Source organism: Phoca vitulina, unplaced genomic scaffold, assembly GCF_004348235.1.
Source record: "Phoca vitulina isolate PV1807 unplaced genomic scaffold, GSC_HSeal_1.0 scaffold22, whole genome shotgun sequence".
NCBI lineage: Eukaryota > Metazoa > Chordata > Mammalia > Carnivora > Phocidae > Phoca > Phoca vitulina.
Window position 1 is genome coordinate 16,315,357 of NW_022589725.1, and position 21,132 is coordinate 16,336,488.

Below are 21,132 nucleotides of genomic sequence, written 5' to 3' on the forward strand. Positions count from 1 at the left end.
CCCCCCCCCCCCCCCCCCCCCCCGCCGTGCCGTGGGCCTGGAAATTTTCTCAAAGGAGTAAACTAGTGCAATCATACAGCTGACCTTGTCTATTTCTCTCAGGGAATCAATATTTTTCATTGTCTGATGTCTGTTGTCTTGAAAACCATTGCTTCACATATTTTGTTTTTTGTTTGTTCTTTTGGTTTGGCTAGGTTGAGTTGTTTTGGGAAGGAGAGAAATCTGGTTCCTACTGTCTTATGTAGGTGACTTATTTTTTTCTTCCTGGAAGAAATGTGATACCCTTTTATCCTTATTGTTCAGAAAAGGCATAGATAGACTTAAGGCTTTTTCCTTCCCATTTATACTTGCTAAGTCATTTAATTTAAAAGTTTTTATTCTTTTTATCACTGAAAATGTTTATTCTTTTTAAAAAATTTCCTCCCTTCTGATATCTCTGCTCTTTCTGTAACTCTTACTTGTTGGATATCAGATGTCTTGGATCAGTTCTCTATGTCTTTTAACTCTTTTCTCATATTTTCTATCTCCTTGATTTTTTAATTTTATATTTTTAGAGAATTTCCTAACTTTACCTCCCAAACCCTCTATTAATTTCATCAATCATAATTTCCCAGAGCTCTTATTTTCTTTTTTTTAGTTATTTTTATTTTATTTTGAGCTCTTATTTTCTTTATGTTAATTTATCACCACATAACACTTGTTCTATGGTCACCAAATCTTACTTGTCTGGGCATCCTAATGAGAGTTTTGTGCTTTAAGTTTTGCTCTATATCTTAATTACCTTTGGGTCTTATCCAATCCATCTTTTTTTTTTTTTTTTAATCTCGATATTTTCCTTTCAAGTTACAGGTATTTAATCAAATGTCTGGTGATCCTTGGTTGCTTGTTTTTACTTCCAAATGGAAAGGCTAATTGGAAGTTTTATGCTCTCAGCAGAGCTTGCCAACTACTAGAAAGTTTTTTTAGGGAGAGCAGACAGGTAAGAGGCAGTTATTCAGGTTCTCTACTCCCTTATATTCTGAATTCCAAAAGACTGAGTTAATATATTTGGCTCCTTCCTCTGTATTCTGGAACAGCTTTTCAAGCATCAACTGATTTGATTTTTTGAAGGTACTGAATCTGATTTCTAATTTTAAATGCAAACTTTAATTTTACTAATAATTTTGAGACTTGTAATATTTCCTTATGTCATCTATCTCCCTTTTTAATTTTGTGTGCTCTACCTACCATTTCTTATTTCTCTTTTTACAAAATCCATTCTTAAAAGGTACAAAAGAGACATTTTTCTCATTTTTTATTCTATTTCCTGGAGAAAATCTTTTTAAAAAGCATGCTGTTTCTTTCTTATATTTTGTTGAATCTTTTCCTAAGTCTTATTCCACCTTTCAATATGAAGATCTTATGTTTGTCCATAAAAAGGTAAATGAATGCTTGCTCTATGGTTACTCTCATTATTCAGAAGTTTGCTACTAGAATTCTCTCCTTGAGGAGCTAGTTGATGTAAATTTACATTACTAGGTGACAGTTCCAGCAGCCGGAGAGTTAAGAAGGAGGAAGCTGGAGGCAGGGAAAGCCCTATCAGAGGAACTTCCCTATGCTGCTTCCCAGGAAGAGTTCTCTATACCCGTAATTCAGTTTGGCCCAGTCTAAATGCCAAGTAAAAGCTTATGTGGGTCTGGCTTCCTTTCTCATGCTGGCACCTAGTACATCTGGGACAAAGCCTCCTCTGGGTTAATGACTTTCTTCTGGGTATAGACATACAATAAGACAGAATTTTTAAAAATTAAATTTTAAGTGTCTGTAGTTCTCCTTCAAAAGACTCAAGAGTCTTTCTGGCTCAGGCAGTTATCAGGCCTCTGGTGTGTGACTCAGAGTGGAGTACTGTTCCATACCCTAAAGGCTGGTAAGGAAGGGAATGGAGGTGGGGGGAGAATGAGAGGGAGACAAAAGGAAAGCATTTGAGAGAAGGACAATTAGTAGCTACAAAGAAAGGCAGGATCTAGAGAAAGGGATCTTGAGAGAAGACTTATAGTAGCCTCACTATATTATGTGTGCAGTTTCCTCCTTATTGCCCACTCCACCCCATTAAACACCACCCTACAGGAAAGATCCACATTATCTTGTAAAGGTTTTTTGGAAGGCACTTTATTGGGGCACCTGGCTAGCTCAGTCAGTAGAGCATGCGGTTCTTGACCTTAGGGTTGTAAGTTCAAGCCCTACTCTAGGTGTGGAGCCTACTTAAAGAAAGGAAGGGCATTTTGTTCCTTTTGGATGTGTCTGCACGGTGTAATGCACCTTAAGGCAGGAGTCAGAAGGCCTGCCTCATTTGGTTTGTATGAACCCTGCAGCCTCCTAAGTGTACTGCCTCTTTTTTTTTTTTTTAAAGATTTTATTTATTTATTTGACAGAGAGAGAGAGTGGCAGACAGAGGGAGAGTGAGAAGCAGGCTCCTCACTGAGCAGGAAGCCCAACGTGGGGCTTGATGCCAGGACCCTGGGATCTTGACCTGAGCCGAAGGCAGATGCTTAACCGACTGAGCCACCCAGGCGCCCCCCCCCCTTTTTTTTAAGTAGTCTCCACACCTAGCACAGAGCCTAGTGTGGAGCCCAATGTGGGGCTTGAACTCAAGACCCTGAGATCAAGACCTGCGCTGAGATCAAGAGTCGAATGCTTAACTGACTGAGCCACCCAGGTGCCCTATGCCCCTATTCTTCTAAATTAGAGAGCACTGAGGCGCCTGGGTGGCTCAGTTGGTTGAATGCCTGATTCTTGGTTTTGGCTCAGGTTGTGATCTCATGGGTGGTAAGATGGAACCCTGCGTCAGACTCCACATTCAGCAGGGAGTCTCCTCCCACACCACTGGTGCTCGCTTACTCTCTCTCTCTCTTAAATAAATAAATAAATAAATAAATAAATAAATAAATAAATAAGAGAGCATTACTTCCTAGCAGGGGCAGCTCCCACAGTCTTGCTGAAGTTCTGCTACTTATAGTCAATGTGAGAATACTATAGTTTTGGAGCAGGAAAAGTGGAGACCAAGTGGTGTGCTTCTCTTCAACCCTACATCCCATGTTCCTTCCACATTACAGGGTTTACCAGGCCAGAATCCATTTACTTCCTAGGGACACTGCTACTTCTTGGAAGGAGGGATAGTAATTAGCCCTGGGCCATGCTTCCTACTCTATGCCTAATAGTATGTTCCCATTTTGAGCATGTCAATGTTCATTCCCTGTTTCTGTGCTGGGGGCAGGTCATCTCATTGGGAGATGCCTATGGTGATGCTGCTAACCTACCAGGCCATCCTCCTTAATATGCACTCTGGGTGACCCCCTCTCCCAGACTCATTCATTAATTCACTTAACAAATATTTATGAGTCATCTCCTAGATAGAAGGAATACTGAAATAAAAGATACTGTCTGTAACACAAAAGATAACCCTTTTATTCCTCTAGTATGCTGTACTTATACAAAATTCTGTACTGTCCTTTTCACTGCTCTTGAATAGTTCTCAAATTATATGAATTTCTAAGATACAAACAACAACAATGAAAAGATTGTTTTTGTTCTCAAGAAGCTTCCGATCCAGAGACCAAGGGTGGGTGGGTACATGAGTAGGGGTGTGTGAAAAATGTGTAACACAGGACAAAGAAAGCTGTAAGAGGAATCAGCTTAGGGTGCTACAGGAGTAGACTGGAAGAACAATGGACTCAGAATGGGGAAAAGAGAGAAACTCCTAGAAGAAAGGACACAGGAGTTTAGTTTAGGGACTAGCTTTGCACAGCATCTATTTTACATTTCAAGTTTTTTAACTTGCTCCATGCTCTTGAGAGATCACTGCTAGCTTTTCAGAGTGTTATAATGATGCACACTCACACTGTGGGGGCCCTTCATAAAGACAGCAAGTGGCAGACAAAAGCTGGGCATACTGCTTTTCACACATACCTCGTATTTCATGGTAAAAAATCCATCCCCTCCAATGCCCTCAAGTGCAAAGGCCTGTACAATTGGCCATTTCTCTACTACAAACATATCAAATATCTGCAAGTGACCTAGAGGAATCAAATAAAACAACATGTATCAAATACCATCCTGGATATAACAGTCTAAACCTGATCTAATGTGGTTAGACAGGCATCATCTCTCTCAAATTCACCATGGCCACATTTAGCAAAATAAAAGTGAAACAGATAAAATAGTTAGATATTAAAACTAGAAATACAAAATGAAAGTCAAAGAAAATTCAAACCATAACAAGTTACATAAATTCAGATTTCTCTATAGTATACTTTCACATTCTGGTTTCCTAAGTGAGCAAGTAAGTTAGTAAATAAATAGTGGCCTATTACATCTGACTTGCATCACTTAGCGGATATAATTATTAACAGACCCAAACTTGGCTCTTCCCCCTTAAGAAACATAGCCAATCAACTTCCTCAAGGGAAAATTACCAAATCAAAAATTTTCCTTTCGTATAGCAATAGTTCTAATGCGCAAAGTTTTTTAAAAATAAGATATAACCACGGCTAAACTTGTGGATTGTTTTCCTTTATTTTTACACATCATTTTTGAGCCTCACTGTCAGCATATTTTTAACAGCTGCCTGAATTACTATTTCTGATTACCAAGAGACTGCACAGCTATACTCTCCATACAATTAAGTGGCACAGCTAGATGGCAACTGTGGTAAATCCCTTATCAGTTTTTCTATCTGACTAGATGGCCTGCTGTGTTGTTATAGAAATTTCAGTTATGAGTACCAGCTTGCACAGAAAAATCCCCAAATTTCATTCTGCTTGATTCTCTGCCTTTAGTGAAAATAAATCAATGGGTTTCCCAGCTAAATGCCTCCAATGGAAGGAGCAGCAGAAACGCTGGGTTCACACATCATCCAAGCAAGGTTCTAATATGGCTTGCTGTCAGATACCCACCTTGGGAGCTGTAAGGAATGCCAATTCTACTACAGTCTCGAACCATGTCCACAAAGCTGGCAATTTTAAATTCTTCTGCAGCTTCCTCATCTTCATACTGAAGAGGGAAATTGAGAGGAAAACAGGCTCTGAGGAGACATCATGCAAAATCCCCTATTTTCTTGGTATTTTATCAGAGTTATCTCAAATGACATTTATAGAGGACTGCACCCAAGAGGGTGTTTCCAAAGCCAACTTTTTGTGTTTGCTGGTCAGATACCTGAATGCAAGAGATAAAACCTGCCTCAAAAATTCCCCAAAAGCTCACATGGAAAGAAGGGTTCTTCCCATGTTGTTCAAGGGTCAACTATACATCAGTATTTTTTACGATTCTATTTTTTTTTGTTGGATTATAAGTCTGTTATGTTATTTTAGTGATTGCTTAGATTTTATAGTAAACACCTTTAACTTAAAAAAAAGAAAAGAAAGAAGGGTTTTTTACCCGTATTAGGTCACCATTTCCATGAAACCCTAAATCTCAAATCCCAATTTGATTTCCAGCCAAACCCTTGAAAAGAACCCAAAAGGAAACAAATACCAAAAAATCCAAACATGGAAATGTTACAAAAGCTTATCAAATTCTCCTGAGGCAGTCCATTGCACTCATCCCCCAAGAGAATGGGTGCAGGCTGGTGATAAACAAGCAGGACAGGAAGCTAGGGTCACAAGCCTACGACTAGGTCCCAATTTGAAGAGTCCCTTTTGTCTGTCAGGTAAACAATTTATCTATAAGGTAGCCTCATAATGAATTATGAAAAGTTCCACTAAAACAAATAGCTTTTTTTGTGTAATGACATACTGCAATTTGTTTTTTTTAAGGGGCCTCCTGTTCTAGATCTATACTTTTCTGAAAGAGTATCCTTAGAATGTCTCTAAGTGCCTATTCTATCTTCTCTCCTTACCTCATTTTCAGTCATGCAGTGGAAATGCAGATTTCTCCAATGTGCCACAAAGGGTAAGAGATAGCGATAGTTTATAGGATTACAGTACAGATGGACACTATCTGATTTAATCAATATAATTACATCTGTAAGGAAAACAAAATTAAATCACAACATTGTCAAAGTCATTTCCTTTACACATTTTCTGCTCAGGTAATGAATAATACCATTAAAGCTATTTCAGAGACAATGTAACAAAACTCTAAACTGAAAGTTCTTTATAACTAGGCAATGTGCCTCAAAGGGACTGTGTAACACTCACGTGTGGGCAGCAAGGATTTTCTAGTTCCCATGCAATGCTCCCACCACTGTGGCCCTCTGGTTACAACAATACTTGCCCAGAATAAGTCAAAAGAACAGCTTTCATGATGTTCTGCTTGGCAAAGTTCAACACCGTTAAATCTGTGGTACCAGACTTAGCTGTGTCCTTTGCTACAGAGATAAATACCAAATGGAAACTCCATAGCCTAAAGCCACCGAGGCAGGAAATATCAAATATAGCCAGTGACGGTTCTTCTGCAGACATCAACGTCTAAAGCTCTTGGCTGTGACTCAAGGCAACCATGGGCCTGAGGACATCACTGTTCAGCTCTGGGAAGGGTTACTATATAGGGGGTGAACTCTGTACACAGGAAAGGCTGTGAGGAAGGAAGCAGAGGCAAGTGGACAAGGCTTCTATAAATAGATCAGCAGCTCACAGACTTAAGGAAGAACCATGGATGTTGGTGGGTCAAATAAATAAAACAATCCCAAGGATGCAAATAAACCTAGGTAAGGTAACAAGAGTCATGAAACAGGGCAGGAATATTAAAGCAGTTTGAAGACGGAGAAAGAAAGCAGTCATACTTCCAGAAAAAGAGCAGAGCTCCACTGCATGGCTCCTCAGAAAGCAGAACAATCTCAGGCATCTCTCTAACAAGATGATGCTAGGGAAGTTGATGGAGGAGGTGGCTGGAAGTGAGAGGAGCATGGCGGCAGGGAGCATCTAAAACAGCAGGTTTAGGGCAATGCCAACACAGTAACACAGTGACAGCCCATATTCTACAAAAACCTAAGCCCGATGAATACAGACTGCAGCTGACCACACCACTGGGTGGCCTCTTGAAATAAAGCTCCATGATGCTGACCTTTGGTTTTTCAAAAATCACTCTGTGCCCCACACCTGGTCAGACCCAGGTGTTCTAGGGAACACAGTATAGAGCAGCCTATTCACTGCTGACTCTCAGTTAAGCACTAGAATCACAAGGTGGCAAGGGATGGGACAGGGATCACCTCTCATCCTGTTGGTCTTCTTCATACAGGCCCTCTAAGAGCCTTGCCCTGAATCACTTGTAGATTGCCTGCTGAGGAATGAGAGTTTGAAGTCACATGGAGAGCCTGAGGGAGGCTTCCAGTTTATGTTCTACACTAATATGTAAAACTCCACAAAGAATTAGGATCCAGTAAAAGAAATAATGCAACAACTACTAAGCCTAATTAAGCATTCTCAGAATCTCATAGGACTCTGATGTCATTGCTCTGAACAAAATTAACAGTAAAAGATGAAAGTGTAAGAAAATTGGATGAATATGTAAACTATTTTAAGTTTTTTTTAAAAAATAAATCCTTCATGGGCGCCTGGGTGGCTCAGTCGTTAAGCGTCTGCCTTCGGCTCAGGTCATGATCCCAGGGTCCTGGGATCGAGCCCCACATCGGGCTCCCTGCTCGGCCGGGAGCCTGCTTCTCCCTCTCCCACTCCCCCTGCTTGTGTTCCCTCTCTAGCTGTCTCTCTCTCTCTCTGTCAAATAAATAAAATAAAAAATCTTTAAAAAAAAAAAAAAAATCCTTCGTGTTGGCCTCTTTTCCTCTCATATACAGATCAAAATGTAGATGTATAAATCCAGTGATCTCAGTTTACCAACTACTTGGATTTAAAAAATGAATTTACTAATTCATTTTTAATTCATTAATGATTTATTAATTCAGTCAAAGAAAATGCTCATTTCATAAGCACCCATTGTGCCAGATGGCAGGATAAAGACAATGATAAGCAAAAAAAACCCCACACCTTTGGAGGTTTAAACTATTTCCTTAATTTCAGTACTACAATATCCTTAGCAACTTTGGCTGCAGTGAAATCTGTGGCTGGTATGAGCATCTGTCTTTTTATAATTCTAAGTGACTGCCAAGATGAATTCTTTTTAAAGTAGGCTCCACACCCAGCATGGAGCCCAATGCAGGGCTCAAACTCACAACCCTGAGATCAAGACCTGAGCTGAGATCAAGAGTCTGACTCTTAACCGACTAAGCCACCCAGGCACCCCAAGATGAATTCTTTCAAACCAGTAGACGTTGTATAGCATAAAGAAGCATTATTTATTTATTTACTTATTTAATTTTATTTTTTAAAAGATTTTATTTATTTATCTGACAGAGAGAGACATAGCGAGAGAGGGAACACAAGCAGGGGGAGTGGGAGAGGGAGAAGCAGGCTTCCCGCTGAGCAGGGAGCCCGATGTAGGGCTCGATCCCACGATCCTGGGATCGTGACCTGAGCTGAAGGCAGACGCTTAAAGATTGAGCCACCCAGGCACCCCAAGAAGCATTTTTTTAAAAAAATATTTTATTTACTTGAGAGAGAGAGCACAAGCAGGGGAAGGGGCAGAGGGAAAGGGAGAAGCAGGCTCCCCACTGAGCAGGAAGCCTGATGCAGGGCTTGATCCCAGGATGCTGGGATCATGACCTGAGCCAAATGCAGACGCTTAACTGATCCAGGTGCCTCGCATAAAGAAGCATTTTTAAAAATCAAACTCTGAAACTAAATTTGATATTGAAAGAAATTTAATGGAAGTTATAATTGCAGCCTGCTCCTTCTGCACTTCCTAATAAAAAGAAAATCTAGTCAATCTATAAGGATAAACACTGTTAAGGATTTTACCACAGAAAAATTTTCACATACAGTAGACCAGGGTTCCTTAACCTTAGAACTATTGATAGTTTAGACCAGATCATTCTTTGTTGTCGGGGGCTATCCATGACACTGTAGATGTTTAGTAGCCACTCTGCCCAGTTGTGACAATCAAAAATGTCTTCAGATATTGCCAAATGCCCTTCGGGGAATAAAACTGCCCCCACTTTAAAACCACTGCACTACATCCACTGCAAGATGACTTCAATATCAATATTCAATATCAAATGTTAGCTTTCATGCACTCCCAGCTGCTTCACAAGAGCTGCCTGTCTCTTGTTCAGTTTGATTTGTCTATTCCTGTCTCTGGGTCCATCTGGCAGACAAGTCACGATGCTAAGTATGTGATATCAGAGATAGCTCCTGGGCATCAGCCCACAACAGCATCAACACAGGGAGAGTGTCTCAGAGCTGAAGAAAGGGGAATGCAAGCAGAAAGCCTCCACTGTAATCATGGGCATCATCATGAATTAAAGTCACACAGAAAACAATTCCCAAAGACAGAGATGGACAAAGAGCCTTTGTTCCTAAGCTGAAGATCCACACGAAGTCTTCCTTGTAGGAGTAGCCTGCAGGCTCATCCTTTACCCACAACTGAATGTGCTTTCACAGGACAACAGCACATAATCTGAACCTCCCAGCACGTAAAGGCAGTGGGCAATTGAGAGGAAAACTAGTACCTTGCCAAGAAGATATAAAGCCAAACTGATATGCACTTTTCCCTCTAAAGCTGATTAACCCAGTAAACATACTCTGAAAACTACTTGTCACTAATCTTGTATCAACCAGCAGGTTACTAACAGGAGCATACTACTTAATACCATATATACTTACCATCTAGAACTTCTTCAGAAAACCCCGTTTTCTCAAAATCACTTGTATTCTGATTGTACAAACCAAACAGAAGATAGTTCGCCAGCTCTCTGCAGCCTTCATTGTACCTGCTATCGATTCCTGCAAAGCAAAGAAGGCTCTGATCAGCTGTACTATGGGACACAAATGAGTCCCAATAAATTGCCCCTGCTCGGCAAAACCCTGATGGTTAAGTTAAAGGCAGAAGCTCACACTAGTTTTGTGCCAGAAACCAAATTAAGCAACTCTGTGAATGAAGCATCAAGTTGGTTGTTACTTGGTTTTCAAGATCTATATAGTTGAGACAGTTAAACAGCATACATTATTAAAGCTATTCATTTCCAAAAAGCAATTTTTCAGTTTATTTTTTTATTTTTATTTTTTAAAGATTTTATTTATTTATTTGACAGAGAGAGCGGGAACACAAGCAGGGGAGTGGAAGAGGGAGAAGCAGGCTTCCTGCCGAGCAGGGAGCCCGATGTGGGACTCGATCCCAGGACCCTGGGATCATGACCTGAGCCAAAGGCAGACGCTTAACGACTGAGCCACCCAGGCGCCCGCAATTTTTCAGTTTAGAAAGAAGCAAAGAATACGGTCCTGCCTGCCATGGCCTGCCATGGCTGGTTAAAGATTTTGGAATACTTTTCAGTTGGGATAGGAATAGGGGATAAAAAATATTCACTTCTCAAAGAGAGCTTTACCAAAACATGGGGGATCAAATAAACGCAGATTAAGATAGTTTGAAAAGAACCCAAAGAAGTGAAAAAGAGGACAAGTGAATGGAACAACAAACACCCATCATTTCACAAATATTTATCAAATTCAAGGCCCATCACTGTGCTGGATGCTGGAGTGTGTGGTAAACATGCCTGCAAATGGCCCCCATGGAGCTTACAGTCTAATGGGGCTGGGTCAGAAACAAAAAAGAAATTAAACAATATACCTTCACTACTGCCTCTCAATGGCATGGGCATATGTACTACCTGGTTCCTGAGTATCTCTGAACATGTCACGGGCAGGTGGTAGCTGTCTACATGAGGCTGAGGAAGGAGTTGGAGCAGAAAGAGCTCTAAGAATAGGAATATGGCTAAAGCCTGGGAAAGAGGACTGTCAATGGCCATTCAGACAAGTGAAAAAAAGTAAAAAAGTAATGGTCATTTAGAGCAGAGGGGCCCAGGGACTGCCTGTGGCAGACGACTTCTAATATAAGAGAACTCCCTTCTAAGCTGAGATCAAAGCAGCACAGCCCTGTTCTATCCCATTCAATGCTTCAGTGAAGGGAGGGGTGAAAAAGAATCAAAAGCCAGAATGGACTGGCCTATTTAAGGCCCAAAGTTTAAAGGGCTACAGAGTGAAAAATAAACAGCAGACTGAGCAGACCTGGCCTCAGCATGTCCACTTCCAAGGGTTCCAGCTGCATAAATTGCTGACATGAAAAAGACTGACCATGTAAAATTAAAGGCAAAAGAAACTCTATGTAGGCACTATGCTTTAGCTGACAAAGTTGTTTCTCATAGGGGTATTATGGGTTAACAATTCTGATACTGCTATATATGTATACTGGAATTAAACAAGTAAACTAATGGTGGATGATGGGTGCCAAGTTTCCTACTGGTGAAGTAGAAGTTTACAGATAAGCAAAAGGGAGAAACTAGAATAACCTATGTGGTAACTGGGTAGGATGGAGACATTAATATGAATTCACGTTTAGTGTAATATAGATACAGATGGTTACATAACATTTACAGGTAATGTACACACAAGTATTTTGTTACTCTGTCAGTTGCCCCAGGGCCTAGGAGCAATGACATCCCAGTAGTAACAAGAGTATATCCAATGCCCAGATTCTGATTTCTAATACCATTCTCCAATAAAAGGAACCCCAGCACTCCTTGGAGAAATGGCTGATTCTAGGACTGGAGCAGGAAATATATAAAATAAGCCTAGAGTATCTTATAGTGCCAGAAAGTACAGAAATGCTAAACAAACAAAACTTTGATTGGGGGGGGTATGTCAAAGGGAGGGACACAGAAGCCAACTGAAATGATAGCATAAGTACAGTAATGAACAGGTGCTTTTACTCATAGGTAAATTCATGGCAAAGACAGCCCCCATCCTTCTGAGGGTTGCAGCTGGAGAATCCAATGAATGTTGTTTAAACATCTGGAACTTTTGGCGGGAATTCCAGGTTTACCACAACTGTGGTTTGGTTTTGCTTTGTTTTTAGGTAAAATACAGCTTTAACAAAAAATAATGTAATTTCTATCATAAATCCACATTCCCTTCTAAAAGCAGAAAACTTGATCACATTTTCCCAAGTAAGCTCAGTAAAATTATTGCACAGTTTTTTAAATTCCAAACTTAGGCATTTTTAAGGTTCTGCCCTTCATTTTCTCCCCTAAATACCATTTAAGTTTCAAAGAGGGCTTGTGCAAGGGTGTGTGTGTGTGTGTGTGTGTGTGTGTGTGTATTGAGTGTATATGGTCAAGAGGCATTCTTTGTTCTCTGCTGGCATCAGCCGCTATTTATTTTTTTTAATTTTTAAATTTTCATTTAAATTAAATTAATTAACATATAGTATTTTATTAGTTTCAGAGGTAGAGTTCAGTGATTCATCAATCTTATATAATACCCAGTGCTCATTCCATCATGTGCCCTCCTTAAAGTCCATCACCCAGTTACCCCATCCCACACTCCCCGCCCCTCCAGCATCCCTCAGTTTGTTTCCTATGATTAAGAGTCTCTTATGGTTTGTCTCCGTCTTTGATTTCATTTTATTTTTCCCTCCCTTCTCCTATGATCCTGTTTTGTTTCTTAAATTCCACATATGAGTGAGATCATATGATACTTGTCTTTCTCTGATTGACTTATTTCGCTTAGCATAATACCCTCTAGTTCCATCCACGTTGTTGCAAATGGCAAGATTTCATTTTTTTGGATGGCTGAGTAGTATTCCATTGGCTATATATACCACATTGTCTTTATCCATTGTCGATGGACATCTGGACTCTCCACAGCTTGGTTATTGCACCACAACTGTGTTTTTATGGAGACCTACCAACCTCTGGGCTGAGTAGTGGAACCAGGATTCAAACCCAAAACCTGCCTAGCTCCAGACTGCATGTTTTTAACCACTCTGCACACTGCCTCTCGCAAGCTTAAATGCAAGTGCGGTTAAGTGAAAACACAAAATCATGCATACAATATATGAGGAAAGATAAACAAGAACCTAGTAGTGGTTTGCTTCTGAGAAGGAACTTGGGTGGTTGATGGACAAACCACCAGACTTAACAATTCCACTTCCACGACTCAATACTACGGGTATAAATGAAAATAAGATAAAGAAGATTAATCTGATACAGAAAAATCTCCAAGATACATTGTTAAATGAAAATTTAAAGATTAGGTTAACAACAGTATAAATAAAATGTTCCCATTTGTGTTAAAAAAAAAAAAGATTCAATTGGCAATGCTATCTCTGGGGAGTGGAACAGGGTATCAGGGATGGTTAGGAAGCTCTGTTCATTATCATTTGTGTATTGTCTTTTTTTTTAAAAGATTTTATTTATTTATTTGACAGAGAGAGACAGCCAGAGAGAGAGGGAACACAAGCAGGATAAGTGGGAGAGAGAGAAGCAGGCTTCCCGCTGAGCGGGGAGCCTGATGTGGGGCTCGATCCCAGGACCCTGGGATCAGGACCTGAGCCGAAGGCAGACACTCAACGACTGAGCCACCCAGGCGCCCCCATTTGTGTATTGTCTTAATTTTTAAATTATATGATGCATTTTCACAATAAAAAAAAAATTAAAGAACAAATAAATGCCCAGTTCTGCCACTCTATGGTCCTGAGCAAGTCTGTCTCATCTCCTAGAGTTTGTTTCCCACTCTGTAAAAAGAGACAACGCTGCTCCCTTGCAAGGCTGCTGTGAGGAGAAATGAGATAACATGTACAAACTGCCTGCCCTGTGGTAGGGTCTCCTTATCCCACTGATAGCTCACCTGATCTCATGAGAACAGCACCAGATTTCAAGGGAACAAGAGCTGGGAGAAGGACACTAACTCAAGCTTATCTCACAATGATACTATTATTAATATCTTCCTTGAAAGGAAGCCAAGTTGCCCCACCTTGTTAAAAGCACTGACCTAGGATGCAGAGGATCCCATCAGGTTGAGACTTGCTGCTCTGGGTCAAGATGCTCTGAACCTGGCGGAGTCGGCTGCAGCTGCAACAAGAACAGAAATCAGCTCCTGAGTGCCAGCACACGAACGCATGAGGAGGAGGAATGATGCTAGGGATGGAAACTGGTCCTTGCCTGGTTTTGATATCAGAACTATAACATGAACTGGAAGTAATCCCTTCTCTTCTATCTTCTGGAAGAGATTATGCAGAATTTATCTGAAGCCTAATCTGAACTGCTGATTACAAACTGGACAGTCTGTGGTTCTGTGGCTCAATAGAGAATGGAGCCAAAGGCCCTCTCATGGCCAATGCTAGACAGGACTGGGACTCAGCAGCTGATCAGAATGCTCTCTGATGACTTCTCATTTTTGAGGATTATCAAAGAAGAGTTTCCACACTTATTTGCCCCAACTGTGGTCCCCATCAGTTTTCCAAAAACAAAAATGAAAAACATGTAAAAACCAAAAAATTGGTTTAAGGATCTAAATGAAGCTCTGATTCATCAGCACCACTACCCCCAGTTAGAGTGTCAGCAAAAGATATTTGTTCCCCTTTCTGGGCAGGTCTATTCCTGTGGCCTTAGCGATACTCCCTCCTCCCAAACAAAGCATAAGGAGAGGCACTCCCAGACATTAATATCACTTCTAAGGATTCCATGCTCTCCATACCAACCCCTCCTCCTTTCCAGCAGTCCCAGAAAAAGATGCTCAGTTTCCTGCTTAAGACTGATCCTTCCACTATATCTCTCCCTGTCACCTCCAGGTTCAGGATCTGCCTCCACTATTCATTCCCTAAGACTCCTATATTTAATTTTTTCCCTATGGTCAACATAATCTCAGCCTTACCACATCATTATTAACTAAGATCCTCCACAAACCAACTACACTAACTGTTCCATCTATGACAATCAGACTTCATCCCCACCCCTCGCTGAATCTGCTCCATTGCACTGCCCTATATTCAACCAAACAACAGTATTCAGCCAAACAACACTATTTCTCTTCTCTGAATTCTTTTTTTCCTGTGGATTCTTTCTGATGTTTCTACTCCCAAAAAATCCATTCCATGACTTAGTTGTCATTATCATTGCCTTCCCTCATGATGTTCACATATACCACCTAACATCTAAACCAAAGACAGTACTCCAAGAAAAGAAAGCTATAGACCAATACCCATCATGAATATAGCTCTAAAAACCCTTAATAAAATATTAGTAAATAGAATTCAACAACATATAAAAAGAATTATGCACCATGACCAAGAGGGGTTTACCCCAGGGATGCAAGGCTGGTTCATTATTGGTAAATCAATCAATGTAATTCATCATATTAACAGGCTAAAGAAGAAAAAAAATTACACAACCATATAATTGATGCAGAAAAATCATTTGACAAAATTCAACACTTGTTCACAATAAAAACACTCAGAAAACTAGGAATTAAGATTATATTTAATAGTGAAAGACTGAATGCTCTTGCCCTAAAGGAGGAACAAGAAAAAAAAGTCTGCTCTCATCACTCCTATTCAACATGATAATGGAAGTTCTAGCTAGTGCAATAAGGCAAGAAAAGGAAATAAAAGACATACATATTGAAAAGGAGGAAATAAAACTATCCTTATTTGCAGATGACATAATGGTCTATGTAGAGAATCTCATGGAATCTATAAAAAAATCTTAGACCTAATAAGTGAGTTCAACAAGGTTGCAAGGTCAAAATAAATCAACTCTATCTCTGTATCAAAGCAATGAACACACGGAAACCAAAATTTAAAAAAAATGCCATTTAAATATAAATTTAACAAAACATGTATAGGATTTACATGCTAAAAACTATAAAACACTGATAAAGGAAATCATAGAAGGGGCACCTGGGTGGCTCAGTCAGCTGAACATCAGACTCTTGGTTTTGGCTCAGGTCATGATCTCAGGGTGGTGAGATCAAGCCCCACGTCAGGCTCCATGCTCAGCATGCTGGAGATTCTCTCCCTTTCCCACCCCCTCGGCCCCTCCCTCTGCTCACACGTGCTCTCTCTAAATAACTAAATAAAATCTTTTTAAAAAGGGAAATCAAAGAAGATATAAGTAAATGGGGAAACACTGTGTCCATGGATTAGAAGACTCAAGACAGTATAGGTGTCAATTCTCCCTAAATTAATGTACAGGTTTAACACAATTCCTTCAAAATTCCAAGATTTTCTGTAGATATAGACAAGATTAACCCAAAACTTACATGGAAAGGCAAAGGAACTAGAATAGCTAAAAATTTTTGAAAGAAGAAAAAATAGAGGGGCGCCTGGGTGGCTCAGTCATTAAGCATCTGCCCTCGGCTCAGGTCATGATCCCAGGGTCCTGGGATCAAGCCCTGCATCAGGCTCCCTGCTTGGCGGGAAGCCTGCTTCTCCCTCTCCCACTCCCCCCGCTTGTGTTCCCTCTCTCACTGTCTCATAAATAAATAAAATCTTTTAAAAAAAAGAAGAAAAAATAGAGGAATCACTCTGATGTCAAGACTTATTATACAGCTAAAGTAATCAAGACTGAACGGTACTGATTGAGAGACAGACAAATAAATCAATGGAACAAAACAGAACTGCCAGAAATAGACCTACACAAATACAGCTAATTAATTTTTGATAAAGGTTCAAAAGCAATACAATGGAAGAATAGTCTTTTCAATAAATGGTCTTGGAGCAAATGGGTAACCACAGACAAAAACATGAACCTCAACCTAAATTTTGTACCTTACACAAAAATGAACGCAAGACAGATCACAGATTTAAAATTTTAAATGTAAAACTACAAAATCTTTATTATTTTTTTTTAAAGATTTTATTTATTTATTTGACACAGAGAGAGAGAGCACAAGTAGGCAGATCAGCAGACAGAGGGAGAAGGAGAAGCAGGCTCCCTGCTGAGCAGAGAGCTCGATGCGGGGCTCAATCCCAGGACCCTGGGATCATGACCTGAGCCGAAGACAGACACTTAACCGACTGAGCCACCCAGGCACCCCAAAACTATAAAATCTTTAGGAGATAACAAAAGAAAATCTTCAGAACTTAAGATTTAATGAAATTCTTAGACTTGATACCAATAGTATAATCCAAGAAAGAAAAAAAATCAATAAACTGGACTTCATCAAAATTGTAAACTTTTGCTTTGTGAAAGATCCTGTTGAAAGAATGAGAAGACAAGCTACAGACTGGGAGAACATATTTATATCACATATCTGACAAAGTAGAATATATAAAGAACTCTTAAAACAACAGTAAAAAATTTAAAATCCATTTAGAAAACAGGCAAAAGGCATAAGGAAACATTTCCTCAAAGAGGATATAGAGATGGCAGATAAGCACCTGAAAACATGTTCTACATCATTATCCATTAGGGAAATGCAAATTAAAACCACAATGAGATATCACTATACATCTATTAGAAAAGCTAAAGTAACAAACACGGACAATACTAAAATGCTGCGGAGGATTCAGAGAAACTGGATCATTCATAAATTTCTAAAGGAAATTAAAGAAGACACCAATAATAGAAATACATCCATGTTCGTGACTGGAAGCCTTCATATTGTTAAACTGTCAATTCTACAGAAAGTGATCTATAGATTCAGCACAATCCCTATCAAAATCCCAATGATGTTTTTTGTAGAAATAGAAAAATCCATCCTAAAATTCATAGGAAATCTCAAGGGACCCAGAATAGTCAAAACCATGTTGAAAAAGAAGGACAAAGCTGGAGGAGACACTTCCTGAGTACAACAGTAACTACAAAGCTATGGTAATCAAAACAGTGTGGTACTGGCATAAAGACAGACATCCTGAACAATGGAATGGAATAGAGAACTCAGAAATAAACTCTTTTTGTGATTGGCTTATTTCACTCACTATAATATCCTCACAGTCAAATGATTTTTCACAAGGGTACCAAGACCATGCACTGAGAAAGGACAATTTCTTTTTAAGATTTTATTCATTTGACAGAGGGAGGGAGGGAGAGAGAGAGAGGGCACAAGCAGGGGGAGGGGCAGGCAGAGGGAGAGGGAAAAGCAGGCTCCCCGATAAGCAGAGAGCCCGATGGGGGGCTTGATCCCAGGACCCTGGTATCATGACCTGAGCTGAAGGCAGACACTTAACCAACTGAGCCACCCAGGCCCCCCAAAAGGACAATTTTTTTCAACAAATGGCTTTGGGAACACTGTATTATCTACACGAGGAAGAAAAATTTGGACCCTTACTTTACATCATATATAAAATTTAACTCAAAACAGAAAAAAGACCTAAATGTAAACCTGAAAACTGTAAAACTTTTAGAAGAAAATATATGGGAAAAGCTTCATGAAACTGGATTTGGCAATGATTTATTGCTATGACACCAAAAGCACAAATAAAATAGAAAATACGTAAATCAGACTTTATAAAAATTAAAAACTTACATTCACAGAAGGACACAATCAACAAAGTGAAAAGGCAAACCACAGAATGGGAGAAGATATCTGCAAATCATGTATCTGGTAAGAGACTAATATCCAGAATATATAAAGCACTCCTACAATTCAACCATACACACACACACACACACAAACCCATTCAAAATAGGCAAAAGACTTGAATACACATTTCTCTAAAGAAGATATATGAATGGCCAATAAGCACATGAAAAGATGTTTAACATCACTAATCATGAGGGAAATGCAAATCACAACCAAAAGGAGATACTAATCCCACACAAATTAGGATAACTACTATTAAAAAAAAAAGAAAAACACAAACAAGGATCAGGAGAAATTGGAACCTCTGGGCACCGCTGGTGGGAATGTAAAACTGTCGCTGCTGTGGAAAACAGTATGGCAGTTCCTCAAAAAATTAAAAATAGAGGGACGGGGGAGGCAAAAATTTAAAAACAGAATTATTTTATAATCCAGAAATTCCACTTCTGGGTATATATCCAAAAAAAAACCGAAAAGGATTTGAAGAGATATTTGTATACCCATGTTCACAGCAGCAATATTCGCTATAGTCAAAAGGTAGAAGTAAGTATCTATTGACACGAATAAACAAACTCTGTTATATACATACAGTAGAATATTATTCAATCTTAAAGGAGATTCTGAAACATGCTAAACACACGAATGAACCTTGAAGACATTATAGTAAGTGAAAAATAAGCCATTCACAAAAAGACAAATATCATATGATTCCATTTTTACGAGATACCTACAATATTCAAATTTATAGAGACAGAAAGTAGAGTAGTGGTGCTGGGCTGGGGGAAAGAAGTGGGGTTACTGTTTAATAGGTACAGAGTTTTATAAGATGAAAAGAGTTCTGTGGGTGAATAGTGGGATTGTAGCACAATATGAATGTACTTAATGTCGTTAAACTGTCCATTTAAAAAATGGTTAAAATGGTAAATTTTGTTACAAGTGTTTCACCACAATTAAAAAAAAATTTTAAGTTAAAAAAAGTCAATGTCACGTAAAACAAAAACAGAGAGGGAGAACTCTTCTAATGTGAGAGATTAAATAATAATAATAGCAATGTAATGTAAAAACCTTAATTTGATTAAAAAAAAAACAGGGAAATATCCCTGAGACATCTGGAAAAATTTGAATATGGACTGGGCATTTGATGGTAGTAGGGAATTACTGTTAATTTTCTTAAGTGAGATGTTATTGTATTTATACCTAGAATGTCCTTTTTTTTTTTTTTTTAGCAGATACATGAGGAAGTACTTAGAAATGTCAGGATATCTGTAACTCACTTGAAAAGGATTTAACAGAAAACCAGAATGAGGAAAAGAAAGAAAAATAAAGATAACACACACAGCAAACTGTTAAAAATTACTGACTCTAAGTGGTAGGTATATCAAGTATTCACCATACTACTCTTTCACCTTTTCTGTATTGTTTGAACATTTTCTTAATAAAAATCTGGGGCTGGAGGTAAGGGTGGAAGCAACTGAGGGTTTTAGAAGCAGCAGAACAGAAACTGCAAGACGATCAAGATTAAAGCAAGAAACCTTCTTTCCCTGGGAAATGGATGTCTGCCCCCCTCCACTCTTTCATGTTTACTACAAGATCAATCTTGCAATAATTCTCTGCACTAGAAATATTTCATCGAGTTGGTCCTTTGGCCCATTTCCTAACCCATATGAACAGCAGACAGACTGCCAAGGTTACCAAGAGCTCTTTGGTTTTCAAACTAACAAGCAGCCAGTGACAAAAAGCATGAATCCGTCATGTGACCGGGAAACAAACAGCTCCCCCAACTACTGCTGTGGAAAGCCAAGACAATACTGAGAATAGGAGCAAAAAGCGTTTCTTTTCCACAAGTATCTTGGCCAAATAAAGTGGAAGCATTTAAAATATAGAAAGACCTTCCTCTTCCCAGAGTAAAACACTATTCTAATTAGTATCTCTTATTTTCCTGTCAAATGAGTAAAACTAAATTCAGTTCTTTCCTTTATACATTTTCGTGCTTCCCAAATTTAATTCTTAACCAGAACATAGCCTATTATTTGTCACTGAACCATTAAACTTGTCACTTATTGAAATACTTACCTATTAAAAAAAGAAACCCAGTAAGTATAGAGAAAACCACCATCACCGGTATTCTCAGCACCCAGCAATTAGCCTCTATTAACATTTTGGCATACTTGCTTTTATCTACCTTAGTGCCACATGTAAAATATTTATTATCCTTTTTTTGATGAAAAGAAGTGGAATATTAAAACTGTCATTGCTCCTGACCCCCAGAGGTCACCACTGAGCTTGTTGTATATCCACCAGTCTTTTCTTCTTTTTTCCCCCAATAGAAACTTTCAAACATACACCAAATCCAGCAAGAGCACTGCCCTCTAGCTTCCAGGTTTACCTGGGCACTGCTAGCACATCCTGGGTAGATAGATGGCCTGAGGTCACCACGACTTTACAAAGTTCCTCTTTCAGAGTACCTGGAGTCTCAGCAGACCCCCTAATGTGCTTTATGTCAAATATGCTGCTTGTATACTATACTTTATTTCTGACTTTCATTGGGTTCACACTCAGAATCTAGACAGAATAGATGATAAAGTGAAGAAGCCAGACCTAAACAGAAGCAGTTTACCCAAAATCACAAGGCTGAGCCAGGATTAGCAGCACCAAAATGTGAGTCACCAGATACCTTAACTCTGAACTTTTCCTTTCTGCTACACCTCACTGATGCCACAGACACAGAGTTTCTGAATTCTAAACAGTCCGT

At 39.3% G+C, this 21,132-nt stretch overlaps 1 protein-coding gene across 1 annotated transcript in view; it reads right to left on the minus strand.

Annotated features, from left to right (window-relative positions):
- CUNH20orf194 (chromosome unknown C20orf194 homolog) overlaps positions 1 to 21,132 on the minus strand; it is a 133,200-nt gene that overhangs the window by 98,484 nt on the left and 13,584 nt on the right. Inside the window, exons 2-6 of the mRNA XM_032419913.1 lie at positions 13,851 to 13,930; positions 9,690 to 9,809; positions 5,870 to 5,994; positions 4,929 to 5,025; positions 3,943 to 4,049 (exon numbers count right to left, since the gene is read on the minus strand). Coding sequence (XP_032275804.1) covers positions 3,943 to 4,049; positions 4,929 to 5,025; positions 5,870 to 5,994; positions 9,690 to 9,809; positions 13,851 to 13,930 — 529 coding nt within the window. The remainder of the gene's footprint in view (positions 1 to 3,942; positions 4,050 to 4,928; positions 5,026 to 5,869; positions 5,995 to 9,689; positions 9,810 to 13,850; positions 13,931 to 21,132) is intronic.